Raw genomic sequence first — 17,325 nt, forward strand, 5'->3', positions numbered from 1 at the left:
CACTAGCACTGGCAAAGCATTCGACCTCCCTCCACCCAATAACAGTCCACCCTGCAACTTTCCAGTAATGCCATAACTCCATAAAAGTTGCACAGTCATCAATAACCAGGAAGGGCCAGTAACCAGGCTGGCTGACTACCTGCCTCCCTCCCTCTTGCTCTCCCATACCCCCCGTCCCCAAAGCTTTGCCCAGGGTGTCAAGAGTTACAGGCATGCCTCTGGGCCATGCCGCACAGGCATCTTTTCTGCACAACCTATCAGTCAGCATGATTTGAAACATATACGGTTTTAGAAACCTTATTTACAGAGCTTTATCTCCTGATGCAACTGTGGATAATCTCATCTTTCCTACAAATGTCTCATCTTTTCTTGACTCCTACTAAGCCCTTGGCTTCAGTAAATTCCTGTCTAAATAAGTTGTTCCTTCTATCAGTTTTTAAATGTGTTGATTCCTATTATCCTGCTTGGTTGTAAATATTAAACTCTGGCTTAGTTTGAAATCGAGGCAGCCCTCTGAACCTCACAAGTCCTGTGGGGGGAGAAAGCTGATGGATTCCAAGGAGAAGACATCCGTGTTATCTGCCACATTTCCCAGCCTCTGTCTTACAGTCGTATCATTTCATATACATACATTATCTACTTTAAACGTGCATTTAAATTCTATGACATTTAAAAAAAACCAAACAAACCTACATTACAAGAAGAAACACTTCACAGTCTGGAAATGCCAAACAAAAATTTCCCAACCTCTAACCACTTTTGTGTTTCTTTTAATCTTTTAAAATTCACATTTCTATTCCATGATCAAAAAGTATTCTATTTCCCCCTGTGGAAGTGTTTCCTTGTCTATTGTGCAAGTCACAGGCTGCAAAGAATATGAAGTGGCTCTTCTGGATTTATTTTTATCCTCCCTATTTATAAGGGGTCCCCCCATCTCATTCACTTCCAAGCATCCTTTTTGAGAACTCACTGTGATTTTGGATTTAATGCAGAAAAAGAACAGATTTGTAGTATTGCTTAGGCTGAGAATATTAGCCATGTGCTGATTCAGGTGAGATAAATGGATTATAGCTGCAGATTAGGATTAAGTCTTTAAAACAATACACAACAAAACAGTGTTTGTGTGCATGAGCGAGCGACAGAGAGAGATGGGGGGGCTGTTTTCTGGGGTAAAAATGGACTTCCACTCCTTTCTTGATCTTTGCAATATTGTGAGGGAGATGTCAACCAAAAAGAGCACTCTCCATCAACACCTGGATTTTAATTCTCCGGTGTAACCGGCATAGTTCCATTGATTTCAATGGAGCACGTTGATTTTCACCAACGATGAGTCAAGCCCTGTGAGCCCAAGCTTCATTGAATCGATGACCTGCAGTCAGCCTGAGATGAAAAACCTGCTCCAATGTTAGGACATCTGGGAACTCATTCAATTTACTAATAAAGTGAGTTCAGAGAGTTTCTTGACATCATTCCCTGTGGTTCAATTGTCAGACTTTGATGAGGCGGAGTAGAATGGCAGGGTTGCCTTTGGCCTAGAGATAAGCTTACTGAATCTCGTTCTACTTAAAATGACATAGCTGCAACTGATAGTGGCATTTGGCCCATTACCTCTGCCCTCAAGAACGGGCATTTGCAGAAGGCTGCAAATCTCTCATGTGGATCAATGCCAGGGAATGTATTCATTTCAAGTGCAAGGAGGAAAGTGGCTTTTCTGTCCCACTAAAATCTTCATCGTTTAAATAGTTTTCTCATTCCACATTAGCATAAAACAGGGACCTTTCCAAGCTGCCTGTGAAAAATGAGACTAGGGAGACACAGAGAAAGCCATTCTACAAGAGCTCACAGTCCAGTGGTTAGGGTTCATGTGGGATGTGAGCAACCCAGGTTCAAAGTCTTACTCCAACAATACTTAATTACTTAAACAAACTGGAATAGCTCCTATGAGGGAGAGACTGAGAGAGATGCAGCTGGTACTTTAGTAGCTTGGTTACTCATTTAAAAATTGCTAAAGGACTTGAACTCGGAGTTGCTACACCTAGGATACTAGCACTAGTCACCAGGGTAGAGGCTATTCTAGTCTGGGTCTCTTTGTCTCTTTTGTTTTAACCAGAATTCCCAGCTCAGACCTATGAGATCTTTCTCGGTATAAGTATCATTACTGGCTTCAGTAAAAAGTCTCTGTTTTGAATAACCCACATTTTTCAAGAGAAAACCATTTTTTTGTTGCTGGTCAGAATTCCTGACTAGCTTGATTCATTTTCTCAGATCAAGGAGCAGCCTTGGCAACTGCAGGAAGCTCAGGGATTGAACTTCATGGCTTATTTTTGGATGATCACTGAAGCACAAAAGAACGATGAGTGATTCAGAATCAGCTCAAAGTGCCGGCCATGCCAAGTCTACACAGAAGACAGCCAAGGTGTTTTATCAAAGAAACCTCACAAAGCCACAAATTAGATTTAGAGTATTGAGCACACATCAGCGAGCTAGTGTTAACACCACACTCGGATCCTTCCATGAATAAAACACAGAGAAAGCATAGGTTCTGCTGGGAAATAAACTATGAATTAAAACAACTCCTTTTAAACTGGGGACAGCCTGCATTTCTGGATCTTCAATTCATCTGTCCATCCAATCAAGTATTATCTTGTTCATTTTCACTCTCTTTTGCAGTAAATTGGGTAAAATAAGTTGACAGGTCAGTTATTTCAGGTGTTCAGACAGGGTAAAGCCACCTTATGCAATTGTCTTTGAAAACTAAGATAAATGTGGTAATGTCAATTCACACTTCAGAAAGCTATTTTCAGAGTGTCATTTTTCACTTTTCCAAGGCAGGATGTAATGAAAAGCCGACAAGTTATTGATGATTTGGTTACCTGCCTGCCTAAAAGTAATTGCACAGGTGCTTTATTAAAAAAAAAAACCAAAACAAAACAAAAAGTCAACACAATTAATGCAAAACAATGGTTGGGAGCTTCCTCTGGGGTTTTGGTCTCTGCTGGAATGTCACTGGACTGCATGTCCGAAAGCAAATGCTTACAACTCATCTGTCAAGTTACCAATATGGAAATAATGTCATCACTGTTTGCACACAGGCAGCAGGGTGGATAAGATGCTTTTTTCTGCCCTGTTGTCACTTTCTTCTTTGACTCTTTAAAACAATTAAGAAATAATTAAGGAGGTTCCAGGCCACCAAAAGAAATCTGGCTCTTTATAACTCAAGACACATCTAGGCAGTTAGGGAAAACCAATTTGCATTCTCTTTCTTATCTACCTCTAGCATTTCAATTTTTCCTTATTAAACTAGTATCATTATATAGCACTGTAGTTAATATATTGTCAGAATTTCCATTATGCAGAAATCTCCTACTTTTAGTGGCTTATAAAGCAGCCTTAACATTTGCCTTTGTAAACAGCACTGTAATTCTTGGCATACTAACTAACAAATCATTGTTAGGAGCAAAAAAAAAAATAGTTAAATATTTTTTCAGAAAGCAAAGTGGCTTTGAGTCACTTTACAGAACAAAAGTTGCAAGACATAAAAGTCAGGTATAGATTTCTTTTCCCCCTCCTCTCATTTTTTTCATTCAGTTCAATGAAGCCCCTGCAGAAAAAGTTGAAAGCTATTTAAATATTGGTTTATAGTTAAAACTACGGACCAAATTCTCAGCTTCTGTGCCATTCCCAGGGGCTACTGCTGCAATACGGAATTTGTGGCTGTTCGCTTAACTTAAAGTGAAATACATAATGTTGTATTAATGCGTGCATTCGACTGAGAAAGCATGAAATAATAACCTTAAAATAACTTGGTTTGGCAAACTGTTGGGTGATAATTTTACATTTTGAAGCAAGACCGGCTGGTGCTTGAGGAGTGAGTGAGTGTGTGAGTGAGTGAGTGAGAGTGTGTGTGTGCACGCGTGTGTACGTGGTAACGGGGCATGTAAATGGAGACTTTCAAAGCAGACTCAGGGATTCAGACTCACATCATGTTATTTTCCTGGAAAGTGGGTATTTAAATTGCCTGCTCTCCATTAGTGCACTAATCTGGACAGTACTTCAGAGGTTGCAGCAGTACCGAGAAAGTGGACTACTCTGCTCTGGCCTTTGAGGCCGAAGTCCAGTAAGGGTAACCAGCTTCATTTCAAAAGGGTCAGGATCTCACCCAACATCAGTGAAGCTGACATCGCCACAAGAATCAATGTAGGGAGTTGTCCTTATTCATCTGTATTTAAGACAACACTTGATCACAAGCTGAAGCACTGTGCAAGAACAATGCACTTAGGCAGGCATGGAAATGGGCCTTTAGAAATGGGCCTTTATAGAACACCACATCTGCAAGGATGCATCCCATGCTATGAGCCCTTCCCCTGTGTCTACGTGGTGCTGTGCTACTTTCCATGTATTGCAAGGAATGACGTTTTTCATTACGATACATTTACAAGTAAGTGTCAGAGACTGTCTTGTTCTGGCCCTATATTACTTTTAATTAAGCAGGGACCTCAGAGCTGCTTTGTTCATGCACAAGAACTGCATTTGTCCCCCAGATTCTAGTCAAGAAGTAAATGTGGTGAGTCAAAACTAGCTCCTGTTGAGGTCTGTACTGCTGTAGCTAGACTGGCAGCGGTATCCAAGCTACCTCTTTACAGATAGCTACACTATGTTTGCAGTCTGCAGTGTGGACAAGCCCATTCCTCAAGGGCCTAAGTCACTTCTGCTATTTAAATCAGGTTTTGTTGTGATACCGAGCAGAGCAACACCTAAATACCGGAGCTCTTTAAGGTGCTTCTGAACATGGGACTTTTGAAAACGTTACCGTATCTGCTCAACTTGTTTTCTCATCATTTCATCAGGGAGGGATGGAAGTTCAGTGAACAATGCTCCACACCTCGCAGTACCACAATACCAAGGCTCAGTGAGTAAATGGAGAAATGCCAGTTAAATGTTGCATTTCTTTGCTTTTATTGGTTTTCATCAAAAAACCTCCTGCCTTAAATAAGATGGCTTTGTGTGTGCGCAAGTATGCTCATATATCACAGAGCTTGTCAAGGCTGTGGTATAATGGGACCAATTGGGAAAATTCCCATGAAGGTAGTGAGCGTGCCTAGAGTATCTAGGTCAGATCTGGCTCTAACAAAGGGCACTATGAAGGCTCCTTTATATAGGAACTTGTTTAATTAAGATAACAGATGTTGCTATTATCCAAGTCCTAGTGAGTGGCTGGTTAATTGGACACTTTCACATTCTTTGCTACTGGCTCCAAACATCATTTGCTTCTTTATGAATTTTTTCTCCTTACAATTAAGAGGAATAAACAACACACGCACTGTAGGCTCTTACAAAAGAGACAGTTCTAATGGTGTCGGAGATTACATGAACCAGAATGGAAAAAAAGTAATGTTTTTGGCATAAAAGTCAAATCATTCTTCGGTTTTACTCTGCGCATGCTTCTCATAGTGGGTTTCATTTGACATTCGGTGTCTTTTAGGAAATCATTAGGAACGGAGTCCCTCGTGTGTACATTTTAAACCTTCATTATAGTAACAGAAAATGAATTGGATTAGGACATGCATAAGCACTGGTCTTGATATGAGCTGGCAGACCAGATGAGTGACAACAGACCGTGGGGCTCAATGGAAATGGTGTGATTGAAGGGGAATGTGATGAATGCCTAATTCTGAACATGAGACATAATTCAGGGTCTTGTCATTTTCTCCACCTATTGTACAGCTCTACTTTCAAAAAGGGAAGGCAAGATTGCTCACTTGCTTACACTTGGACAAAGCGAGTCTGTCTATAGCTAAGTCTGCTTAGGGACCAAGCACTGCCATTCCTTTCCTGAGGGCAGAAGGCATTAAACATACATGAATTATCGTGGTTCTCACACTTGCAGGGACCCGGCTCTGAGCAGACGTAGCCCACCATGTAGTCTGGGGGAGCTGTGCTCTAAAGTGCTTATCCCTGACAAGTCCCACAGCAGAAGCCTGGTCGTAGAGAGCAGCAAGTGGATTTACTATTACAAAGCCCCGTAGTTACAGAGGGTACAGCTCAGGTGCTAGTGCAGTCTTTGGACAATACAAGTCAGTACGATGCCCAGTCAGTGCTCCCACAACAGATTACGCAGGCTTGGGGTAGGATTTCCTTAAAACACAGCCCTTGTGGGTCCCCTGTGCACAGCCCATTAACTAGACCTGTAGAGCAGCATTTGATATTTGGACAGCTACTACACTTCTGCTCCGAGGGCATGCCCATAGGAGCCAGTACGGGCATGACCAGGGAACAGACCGTGACATCCTGGCTGTGATCCCTGGTTTGCTCCTAGAAAAGATACCATTATGTATTCTTACTTCCTCTGGGCCTGAGGCACAGCCATGACCTAACCTTTCATTAATATAACCAGGACTGCTACTGTCTTATGTCACGGGAGAAAAGGGCAGAGCATACCCTTGATGTCTGTACAGATGGAGCAGTAATACCTGCAACCAAAGAAGTGCCTTTTGTGTGAGATTTTCCGATGTTTTGCAAGCATTTGTTCATTTGCACTCCCCCGCTGTAATAAGTAGGTAAGTGGGTCAGTTAGCAGGGAAAAAAGAAGGGGAGAGACAGAGAGAGATCTATCCTACCCATGGAGGTCAGGAAGAGGAGCCTAGAGCTCCTGTGTCCTGACACTTACTTCCAACTCTTATGACATGATTTCACCCTAACAGGTTCAGGGAATGAAGATCAGTTCAAACAGCAGTAATTCTTTCTATTCAAGATAACAGAAATATGCAATACATTGTTAGGTGAAAATCGAATCTCTGTGATTCAGGGACAAAATGCTTGAGTTCGGTAATGCTGATTATGGTGTCAGTAAGAGATACTGTACTAATCACAATGCCACTCTGGCTGAAAGCAACAGACTTTATCCATTCAGCATACGTGATACAAATTTGTTGGATTATGCAGTGCTCTAATCATCTGGAATATGGAGGATTATGTGAAAGTGAAGAGGAATTTAAATTTTCTAAATTATTTCAAAACTTCTTCTTGACATAATTATAGAGCTCCAGGTGGATAACTGCAGCTGAATTATACTGCCTTTTTTTTTTTCTCGGTTTGAAGTATAGGGGTGGTTGTAAGCAAACATCACAATTTTATTTGATTGAACCACCTGGATTTTCTCTACTCATCCAAGGTCTGATTCTCTCTCGCTTGGGCTGTACATCAGAACTAACTCCTGCAAAATTATTGACTTGAGTGGAGTTACTGCTGAAGTACGCCAAGGTAAGCAAGATCCGAAGCAGGCACCCCACCTAAAACTGAAAGGTATTTCTCTGCAAGAGTCATTTCATAATTACACAGAATCAAAAGCTTGCTGCAATAGGATCCCCTGAAAAAGCATAACAATTTTAAAACACAAGCCCTGGTTTAAAAAAAAAAAATCCATGGAACATTGCAGCCTTCACTGTAATTGAATTACAATGAGAGGCTTAAGAAAATCCTGGAGTAATAAGTCTGTCTGTCATGGTTGCCCTCCTGCTGATAACAGTTGGTAGCCTTTAGTGCTAGGAAAGAATGGCCACAAATAGGAAGTACGGTGAAATGTAAGATGCTTGACCAGGACTTTATATTAAGGATGCAAAAGTATAAGAGAAATTCCCTCTGTGGAGTGTGAATGCCCTTTCCCCTAGACCTGTATGTAGGATTCACATCCACCATGCTAGTACTTACTGAAAATTATAAGGTCTAATTACCTGGTGTAGGCGAGGAGGACAAAGGTGTAAAGGTAATTTCAGGGAACTTTCATAAGCTCCCTTCTGCCCCTTCCCCTCCCCCGGATGGAGAGACATATCTAAAAAAGCAGAGAAGCCAAGTGTTCTCCCTGTCAATGGTCAACCCAGAAAGTTGGGGCTTGCCAATGCCCTAGCCACACGCCACATGTCGCACAGAAGGATAAGAAGATAGGAGCTTCTAGTCGTAGGTTTATATCGTCACACTGCTGCCCAGTACAAAGGAACTTCTCGTGGCTAGATCAGCCATGCTTAAGGCTGATTTGCACATAGCTACCTAAATGGGGCCAAAGGTCTTGCTCACAGAACATAACAGGCATGAATCATGAAGCTGGATGTTCATGTAGCATCAAGAATAGATAAAGAACACTTGTTCCGTGGCTATGTAGGAGCTGTCTTTATTTCCCAAGCTGAATTTGGATTATATCTATATCTATGCTATAGCTATATATAATTTACCTTCTGGAGCCGGTCTGCTAACATTACTTTGATGTCATTATGCCTTCAAGGCAGGATTTCCATTATTATGGAGATGAACTGCCTTTAATGACTACAATAATATAATTGTACCCCAGGGCAGAATTCCTAATAACACAATTGCATAGCTCTCAAACACCAGTAAGAGATACCTCCAGGGCAGGTTATTCATTAAGGGCATTGTACACAGTAGCTCTGCCTCCAGAGAAGAATATGAAACCTAAAGCCATAAAGTTCTTTTCCAAGATAGACTCTGCCTTCTGGGCAAACATCTAACATCACACTTAGTTCTGCCTCCTGGACAGAAGTGGCCTCCAGAACAGGATTCCCAGCAGCACAATACAATGTATGTTATTTCTGCCTCTAGATATTATACCTTAATATTACAATCTGTTTGCAAAGTCACAAGATCCCCGAGGGGAGAGCCCAAATGATTGCCATGCTATCAAACAGCCTTCAGAGTAGAATTCAAAGCATTCTGGGGACCTGTTAGACTGACACTGCTTTTCATTCCTCTTGGAACTGGATGGATTGTCCCAACCAATTAACTTCTACGGCATCAGAATTGAGGTGTAGTTTGGAGAAGTCTCCACAAGTTCAGGTGGTTATCTAAAGCTCAAGAGCTTGCAGTGTTGGCTAGGCTGGCAATCTGTTGGAAATGTGTGTTTCACAACCCACCTGAAACTTGTGCTTCCTGTCCTGGGTGAACTAATTAAAACTAACCAGGTGCCTATCCCAAGTGGTGATGTTGGGGGTGGCGGGGAGGCTCATGAAACTATGTCAGCACCAGCAGCAGCTATTGTTGATATATTTTTTCACAGATTTCAAGAGATTTTATCAGGGATATCCACGATTGTCTGGCACAGCAGGACATAACCCTCGCAGGAAACATGTTGCCAGTGCACCCCACCCTCTGACTTTGTGCATGGTATCCAGTTGATGGGACATTTACTGCAGACCTTCTTCATTTCAAAATCCTGGGATAATGATCCAGCACTTAGACAAAGAAGAGGTTCTTGAAGTGTGTGCTCCTAGAACTATTCTTAGATTCCCATGACCCCTCTAAGCCAAGGGTGGTCAACCGGGGGTACTTGAGAAAGTCCTAGGGGGTAGGCGGGAATGTAGCGCCGCCACGCACAATCCCACGCTTCCATGCAGGAGCCACTCACCTGGCTGGATGCAGGGGGCAGGGGAAGCTTCCACACGGCGGTTGCCGCTGCTCTGCATCCAGCTGTGTGATACCCCAGCCCTCCACGTTTGGTCAAGTGCCAGCCTCCCCTCCTCCCTGCTCCACGTCTGGGGATACATTATTCCACGCCCAGCTGCTGGGGGTATACTGCTCCACAGCCGGCCACTGGAAGGGCTACAGTGATCCAAGAAGGTTGAAAACACCTTCTCTAAGCTATCTACTCTGCCAAACACCCAACTTGAGCATGCATGGTGCAGGAGTCATGATTGGTGTTTGCCTGGGTTCAGCAGAGACAGGGTATACACGCCTTCGGAGACCGAAAAGGGGGGCAGCTAGTTTCTTAACTGTGACAAATGATATGGAAGATGACAGAAGAAAGAAGGCAAGGAGAAGAAAAATGTCTTCACATTTCAGGAATTTTTTAAAAAGCATGGTTTGAGTTTCATTCTAAAACTAAATACAGTGTGCCCACGAGAGCTTTTCTGTTACTTCCAAACAGAAGCAGGTACCTCTGCTTACAGGATGGCAGGCAGGTTATAATGTATGTGTAGCAATACACCAGTATGGAAAATTTAGAAGGAAAATCATTATCCTGATAAAGTATTAGCTGGGAGAAATAACTGAAAGAATTATAATTCAATTTGGGCCACATAAACAAAATAAAAAATAAACCTGCTGATATCTTGCCTCAGTTCTTGCATTAGTTATTATCTTCTTGTTATTTTTTCATGATTGTATCTGCCTTTTGCTTAGTGCCTCCAGTGAACATGAGTTACTTATGTGCAACAGATGCGATATTGTGATTTGTTCACAGTCCTATGAATCAGTAGCTAACACACTGTAGTTAATCTGTGTCTTGCTTAACTTTTCATTGTTTTTTTCTCTCGCTAAAAGCCAAATTATCAAAGTGACCACACACATTCAAGGAATACAAATTAAGTTAAATGGTATCTTTTTAAATAAGTACCACACCAATACCTACTAAGTCAAAATATTGAGGGAGACGGTTGGTGAGTAAAATAAAAGTGCAAAGTATTCCATTGTTATCAGTATCCACAGTAGCGGTAGTACAGCTAGGTGAACAAAAAGCCAATCTGAAGCACTGAACTTCTAAAACTTACCCCTCTATCCCAATTTAAAATGAGGCGGAAACAAGGTTGTGAAATGCCAAAGCAAAAAAAGGTACACTTTGGATACCGACGAATGCAAGAACTGTGAATTCATAGTTCGGAGGTAAGTAACAATTTCATTACAACCCTTGTCAAAAGAATGAGATGCTTAATTTTAGACTAAATATATTCTTGAAAAAACATGAACATAACTCTAACCTGGAATGTCTACATGAGATGCTTTACTACACGGGAGTCTAATTTGCTGTGTAGTAAAGGATCATCATTTACACATGTGCGGCAACTAGGGCGCAGTAGACTAATTTACTGTGCTGCTATCAGATACAAGTGGTATCTGGCAGTGCAGTAAATGACTGTGTTTAAATGCAGATGTAGACAGTGATGTCAGGATTAGTCTACTTTGGCTCAAATTGAGCCGGAGTATATTCAGTCACATTAATTGCACATGTAGACGTGGCCCACCTAGTACTAGCCTCAAAGAAGTTGTACTAATTGGCGTAATCATAGGTAAAGACCAAAGTCTGCAGTGCTTGCTTGGGTAAAACCTAATCTGACTTTAACAGGAGGTTTTTTACCTCAATAATGACAACTATTTAGCTCATTTAGGGCTAGGTACAGACATTCAAAAAGCCCAAGGTGGAATTGATCTAAGTTACATGGTTTTCTGTAAGCGGTGTAGCTTAGACTGGTCTAAAGTGGATCAAAATAACTACTCAAATAGGCCAGGCCAAGAAGTCAAAACCAACACTCACAGTACAATAGCTTTATAAAGGCCAGAGTCTACTAAATGATGAGCTGCTTCATTCCTCAAATCAATGGGAAATAAGGATGCTCAGTACTTCACAGATGGTGTTCAGCATTTTTCTGGATCTGGTCCTAAATGAACTATAGATTTTGATATACCGTATTCCTATTGAAAATATTCAAATGATTATTTAAGGCAAGAAGTTTTGATAAAACAAGTATAGGATTAGACTCTCCAGTGAACTTTTAAAAATAACCTTTCAGCACTTCAGTGGTTGCTGATTTTCTATCCCTGATATAATTAGAAATATCACAAAATTATGGGAGAAGTCATTCTTGTGGCATATCAGACATATGAAGGCAAGTGGAACTAAAAGCTTTGGATATAAATATGGTATTTCGATTTCATTTAAAGTAATTCAATAAATACAGAACTAAAAGTCTGTATCAACTTTCATTTGCAAAAAGAAAAAAAGGTTGTAGAATAGCAGGTATTTGCTAGTATGATATATAATGCCAAGTAAATACTAACACAGAAGAGCATGTTTTAAATGTCATTGCACAAAGGTAAAGCCTAGGTTAAGTCTTGTTAAAAATTGCATTGGGAAAATAAAGTGATTTGGCCAGTCAGAAAGTACCCATCTCCAAGTCAGAGAGTACGATTGCCAAATTAATTACTGACCCCAAATAATTGCCGTTTGCTGGGAGATTGAATAATTTACAAGGGCATAGTCATTTGCACTAGAGTATTTCAGGACTATTATCTCCTGGGAATAAAAATTTGAAAAACAATGGCTATTTGGAGCAATTCAAAGGCAAAAGATTTGCTGATCAGTATGCATCTGTACCAGGCCCTTGACACAGGTGTTTTAACTAACTGTCTGCAGAGATTGCCATGAATAGAAACCTTGCCCCCCCAGCTTGAATGATGAAACATTAACTTTTTTCACATTTATTGGCAAGCTAATTTCAGAAACCTATTAATGACATTTTAACGTTCATTTCTGAAAGCCCTTGGGTTGGAGCAGGCTAATGAAAATAATAGTTACTTTAAGATATTACCTCTCATTTTCTCTTAGGATCTCTCTTCCTTTCTTCCAGGTATAAGTAGGTCTGGGGGAAGCTTTTGGCTTACACTCTATGGTTACTTCACCTCCCGCTTTAACAAGAGTCACCTTTTTCAAGAGGGTTTTGGAAAAATCTGGACCCACAGCTGAAAAAGAAAGTAGAAACCTCTTGTAATTCTTTCTGAAAAGAACCACTCGTCAGATTTTTTGGCCTTCAGAACACTCCTGTGTATTGTCTTACCAACTCACACTTTTATCTTCCAAACCAACAATAGCATCTATGCAAACCTAGTGATGGGAAAAGCAGATATACGAGCGCTCAAGAGCTTCAGTGACTTTGAAATGAGTGCTCAGTAGAAAAAAACTCACTATCAATGAGACTTAGATATGAGGGACTCGATACCCAGCTGGGGCCTTCCTGATTTACCCCAAGTAGGAATCAGGACTCATTTTTTAACTATTTTAAAGAAGTCCTGCATTATTACTTGAGTTACCATTTAGCATAACAGACTGTCTGTTAAATAATGTTCACCAGTTTCCAGAATGGGGCTGAATCATGGAACAGATATCATAAATACTATAGTTAACATGCAGAGCAAGTTTTTTGGGGGGGAAAAAAAAAATCAACTGTACGAGTCTGTAATACCTAGAAAAAAGGGTGAGGTTAGAAAGAACAAGACAATAAAGTCCTCATATTACCTTCACATTGTTATACATAGCACATGCATATAGAACATAAGTCACTTCTGTAACTACAAACTACTGTAAATCATCCATATCAATATTGGCTAAAATACAATACAAATATAAATTCAAAATAACAGTTTTACACAGCAGGAAGAATTCCACAGTACATGCTTTCTTTGGTACTTTTCAATAGCTATGCTGCAGTTTCTCAGCCAACTTTTAATGGCTGTGACACCTGTTTATCATGCATTTAAGTCTATTACTATCTTTGGCAGCGGTAGAACCCTTCTTTTCTCATATGTCAGTGATTACATCTTATTTAGCATGAAGGTGACGCCAGTGGAAAATGCATAATCCCCCTAATTTCCTTCTCGGTCACCATTCATTTTCTTGTTTTCAAAGAACTCCATCTTGCAATTTAGGCAAACCTGGTCACTGAACTGCATTTTGGCCAAAAGCAGTGCTTTCTTTCTTTTTTCTCCCCCAGTGCATATGGTTCTGGGAATAAGCTCAAAGATCTGTCTTGGCTCTGAAGACTTATGTCACCAAGATACTTCAGGAGAGCTGTAGATCACTGTGTACCATATTTGCCTGATGCTACATGCAATGATCTAAGCTCTCATGAAGTAGTTGGATGACACAAAACTGCAGCACGGACCATAGGGAAAATTCAGTTTTCTTACAGTGCCTAGTCTGACACCAAATTTCTCTTCCCTCCACTCAGCCTCCTTACTTGGAAAGAATGCAGTGTAGTGAATAATCCCACACTGACAACAGGATGAGCTATATGACCTAATAGATCTCTTCCATCCCTAGTTTCTGTGAATCTTTGAGTCCACTAATCTCTGAGCTGTCTTGCCTTCTACATCTAATCACAGATGGATGGTTTCATTTTAGCATAGAGAAAAAGTGCATTAAGAGAGAGTAAAAAAGCAGCACTGAAAAACAGTATTGGAGCCTAACTTTTCCACAAAAAAAGAGAGACCTAATGAGCACTGTCCTCCACAATAGTATATTCTGGGGCTGCACGAAATAGAATAATATTAATGATCATTTTGCTTAGAATTTATCCTTTTTTTTCTTTTGAACAGGAATGCACGAACCAATCTTTGCATATATCTGTTATTCACAGTGTTTGTTGCTTAGTTTAGACCAGTGGTTCTCAACTTCTTTAGGATTCAAGGCACCCCTCAGAAAATACCAGCTGGTAGTTTTCACTCTTTTTTTTTTTTTTTTTGACTAGGAGAAGATACTAGGGAAGTTTTCTGTTGCGAACAACTCAGACCACAGCTTTGGATTTCTATTTGAAATCTCTGGGTTTATCTTGTGAATCATGTTTGCATATCTAACAGTGCTAATGTGTGAAACCCTTGAAAGGATCGCAAGGCACACCCTGGTTGAAAATCATTGGCTTAGACAAATAATTCTTAGACTAAGGTTTCTTAGCAAGCTCTTCACATTTATTCTTCCGGTTTAATGGTTGCTAGATGATATTGTTTTTGTTGCCTGAACAGAACATTTGTATGGGACAACACATCTGTAATTTTTAATGGCAAAAGTATGAATCTCACAATTGTAGTATCATTACTTATGGAGTATGAGGGGGATGGAAGGGAAAAGAACCTGAACCTCCTATTTTAATTTGTATGCCAGCACGCAGTACTGTGCAAGAGCCTGACCACTTGTGAATAACAGGTAACGTAACTCTTGGAAACACAGCAGAATTTATGGCTTGCATTTCCAAATACACGAGTAAAACAGATTTTTCAGAATTCAGCAAGTTCTGCTCCATAATGCATTTGTCTGGAACAAAGAACGTTTGGTGTAGAGACAGAAAAAGGGTCAGTCCTTTACCATCACGGAGACTTTACATCTCTAATGGGAGCAAGACAGCACACTGCTGGAAAGCAAAGATCAAGTATTAAAGTTTCGAAGTGCACGGACTTAAACTATACAGGCAGCAGCCTAAGAATGGGTTGTCAATGCCAAACCTAAGTGCTCGGATACAAACTGACATTTTCATCATATTTTCCACTTTCATTTAAACTTGAAAATGGCAGAATGGTCTTGTGGTTAAAGCTGCATACTGAAGCCTGGGTGAAAGTTTCAGAATTACCAAGGCCTCCCTGTGCGACCCAGTCGTTTCATGTCATTTCTTTCTGCCTCATTTGCAAAATAAGTATTGTTCCTTTCATCCACCCATTGTTTGCCTTAGCTCCTAAGAGGGAAAGCTCTTCAAGGCAGTGATTGCATTTTACTGTGGGTTTGTGCAGGGTCTGACACAGTGGGGTCCTGATTCGGCAGAGGCCTCTAAGCAATGTTGTAAGTAACAATAACAATAAATAATCAGCCTGAGAAAAGCTCTTGCTATAATTTCTCATTTGTTGTTTTCATTTAATTTTGCTGTCGGCTTCATTTGGTATTAGTGGTATTTAATCATTTCAAGTGCTTAACATCACAGCCCTTTAACATAACTGATTTTACAGCAGGAAAGATTTGCTAGGAAAGTTAAGATTTCTCAGTGGGAGCTGCTAGTTCCTTTGACAAACCGACCATTTATTTAGATGCCTAAGTGCGAGCTGTGCCGAACGTGTGAGTGTGGAGACCTTTCAAAAATCCCAGCCAAACACACAGCTCCCAAAATAAACAGGGACTCCACATAAGGTTGCCAGCTAGACACAGTAGCCATCCTTAAAAAAAGAAAAGAGGCTTGTTGCTTACACCACCAATTATAAAATAACTATAATCCAGCTTTTTAAGGGTTCCCATTAGGGAATGCACATGTGTTTGCACAGTGCAAAGATATCTCCTGGTTTAGCTGGCAGGTTTTTAAGGCTAAGTGTTTTAAGGTCTTTAGCTAGGTAGGTAGAAGGGAGAAGTGACCCTCTTTTACTTCCTCTTTCACTTCTGAAATGCAGGAAGCATTGTGGAAAATGCAGGAAATGTTGTATGCAGTGGCACCACACTCTTACTGCTTCCTGGTTACATGAGGCTGTGATGCAATGGGATCCAATGCAGAGTCAGGACAAAGAGTGGATACTACCTCACAGGCACAGGCCTGACGCTGGAGTAAGGATTTGTTGAGCGGAGAAAAAGGGGTTTCAAAATGCAGTGCTTGAAAAGAGGCTGATTCCTCTTTTTAGTTCCTTGAAGATAAAATGCCTATCTAAAGGGAGCAACTGCAGCATCCTGCTTCCCTCCAGGTTTCCAGAGTGGGAAGGGGTTTCACTGCCCAGCTTTCCTCCCCCATTTCAGGAGAGGATGCTTTCTTTCCTCTCTGCTTCACCTTGGGGCTCTGGTCAGAATCATTCACCAGCTGCCCATTTCAAAGGTGCTGCAGCCATGACCTGGAGATGGGAAAGTGACTCCACGTTATTGTTTGCACACTTGATCTTACCCCCATGGTGTACTGGCATGTTTTCAGCTGCCAACGAAGCAAAGAGGTCATTCTGACTCCCTACAACAACTGCAGCTCAAACACAAAAGAAAAGCTAAGACTCTATTTTAAGATAAGCCTTTGCCTCCAAACAAGGTGCATTTATGCAGTGGTTTTCGAATAGCCTGGAAAAGCATCAATGGGTTTATTAGGATTTCTTTTATGTGGTAGGTAACATGCCCAATAAATCTTACTATTCTGCAGCCTAATTTGTTGAACATTATTGTACTTTCCTTGAGCAGCAACAACGACAATTTTTCAGATGAAAATGTGCCTTTTCCCCCTCCTCCCATGTAGGCATGTATATTGGTTGATAAAAGATGACCTACATTGAAAATGTGATATGCAGAAAACACCTTGCTCTTCAGGACAAAACAAACAAAACAATATTATTGAACATTTTCTCTGAAAATAACTAAGCCAATATTGTTTAATCACAAACTGTAATTCTCTCTTTGAAATCTTACACAAAATCTGACCTCTTTATTGGTTCCCAGTTTTATCTTCCATACAAAGGCTGTAGTGAGTAACTTCAGCGTGCACATCAGATGGAGAAGGAAAGGGAGAATGGCTTTCTAATTCAAAGCAGAACTGAGGGCATTTGCAGATGTGCTCCAGGAGTTGGAGGGAGGGGGTGGGGCATGGGGGTCTTTTAATTAGAGTGCCTCTGAGAGCTGCTCTAATTAAAGCACCCGGGGCATCACGTGTATCGGCATCCCTGGGCGGAAAAATGGCAGCAGGGGTGCTTTAACTAAAGCCTGTTGAACAAGCTTTATTTAAAGTGCCCCCTCCACCATTTTTCAGCACGGGGTTGCTGATACATGTGACA

At 40.9% G+C, this 17,325-nt stretch overlaps 1 protein-coding gene across 1 annotated transcript in view; it reads right to left on the reverse strand.

The window, feature by feature from the left end:
- Positions 1-17,325, reverse strand: part of CNTN4 (contactin 4) — a 281,651-nt gene that overhangs the window by 112,477 nt on the left and 151,849 nt on the right. The window contains exon 9 of the mRNA XM_019504718.1: positions 12,369-12,519. Coding sequence (XP_019360263.1) covers positions 12,369-12,519 — 151 coding nt within the window. The remainder of the gene's footprint in view (positions 1-12,368; positions 12,520-17,325) is intronic.

This window comes from Gavialis gangeticus, unplaced genomic scaffold (genome assembly GCF_001723915.1).
Source record: "Gavialis gangeticus isolate Ggan-Ray unplaced genomic scaffold, GavGan_comp1, whole genome shotgun sequence".
Lineage (NCBI taxonomy): Eukaryota > Metazoa > Chordata > Crocodylia > Gavialidae > Gavialis > Gavialis gangeticus.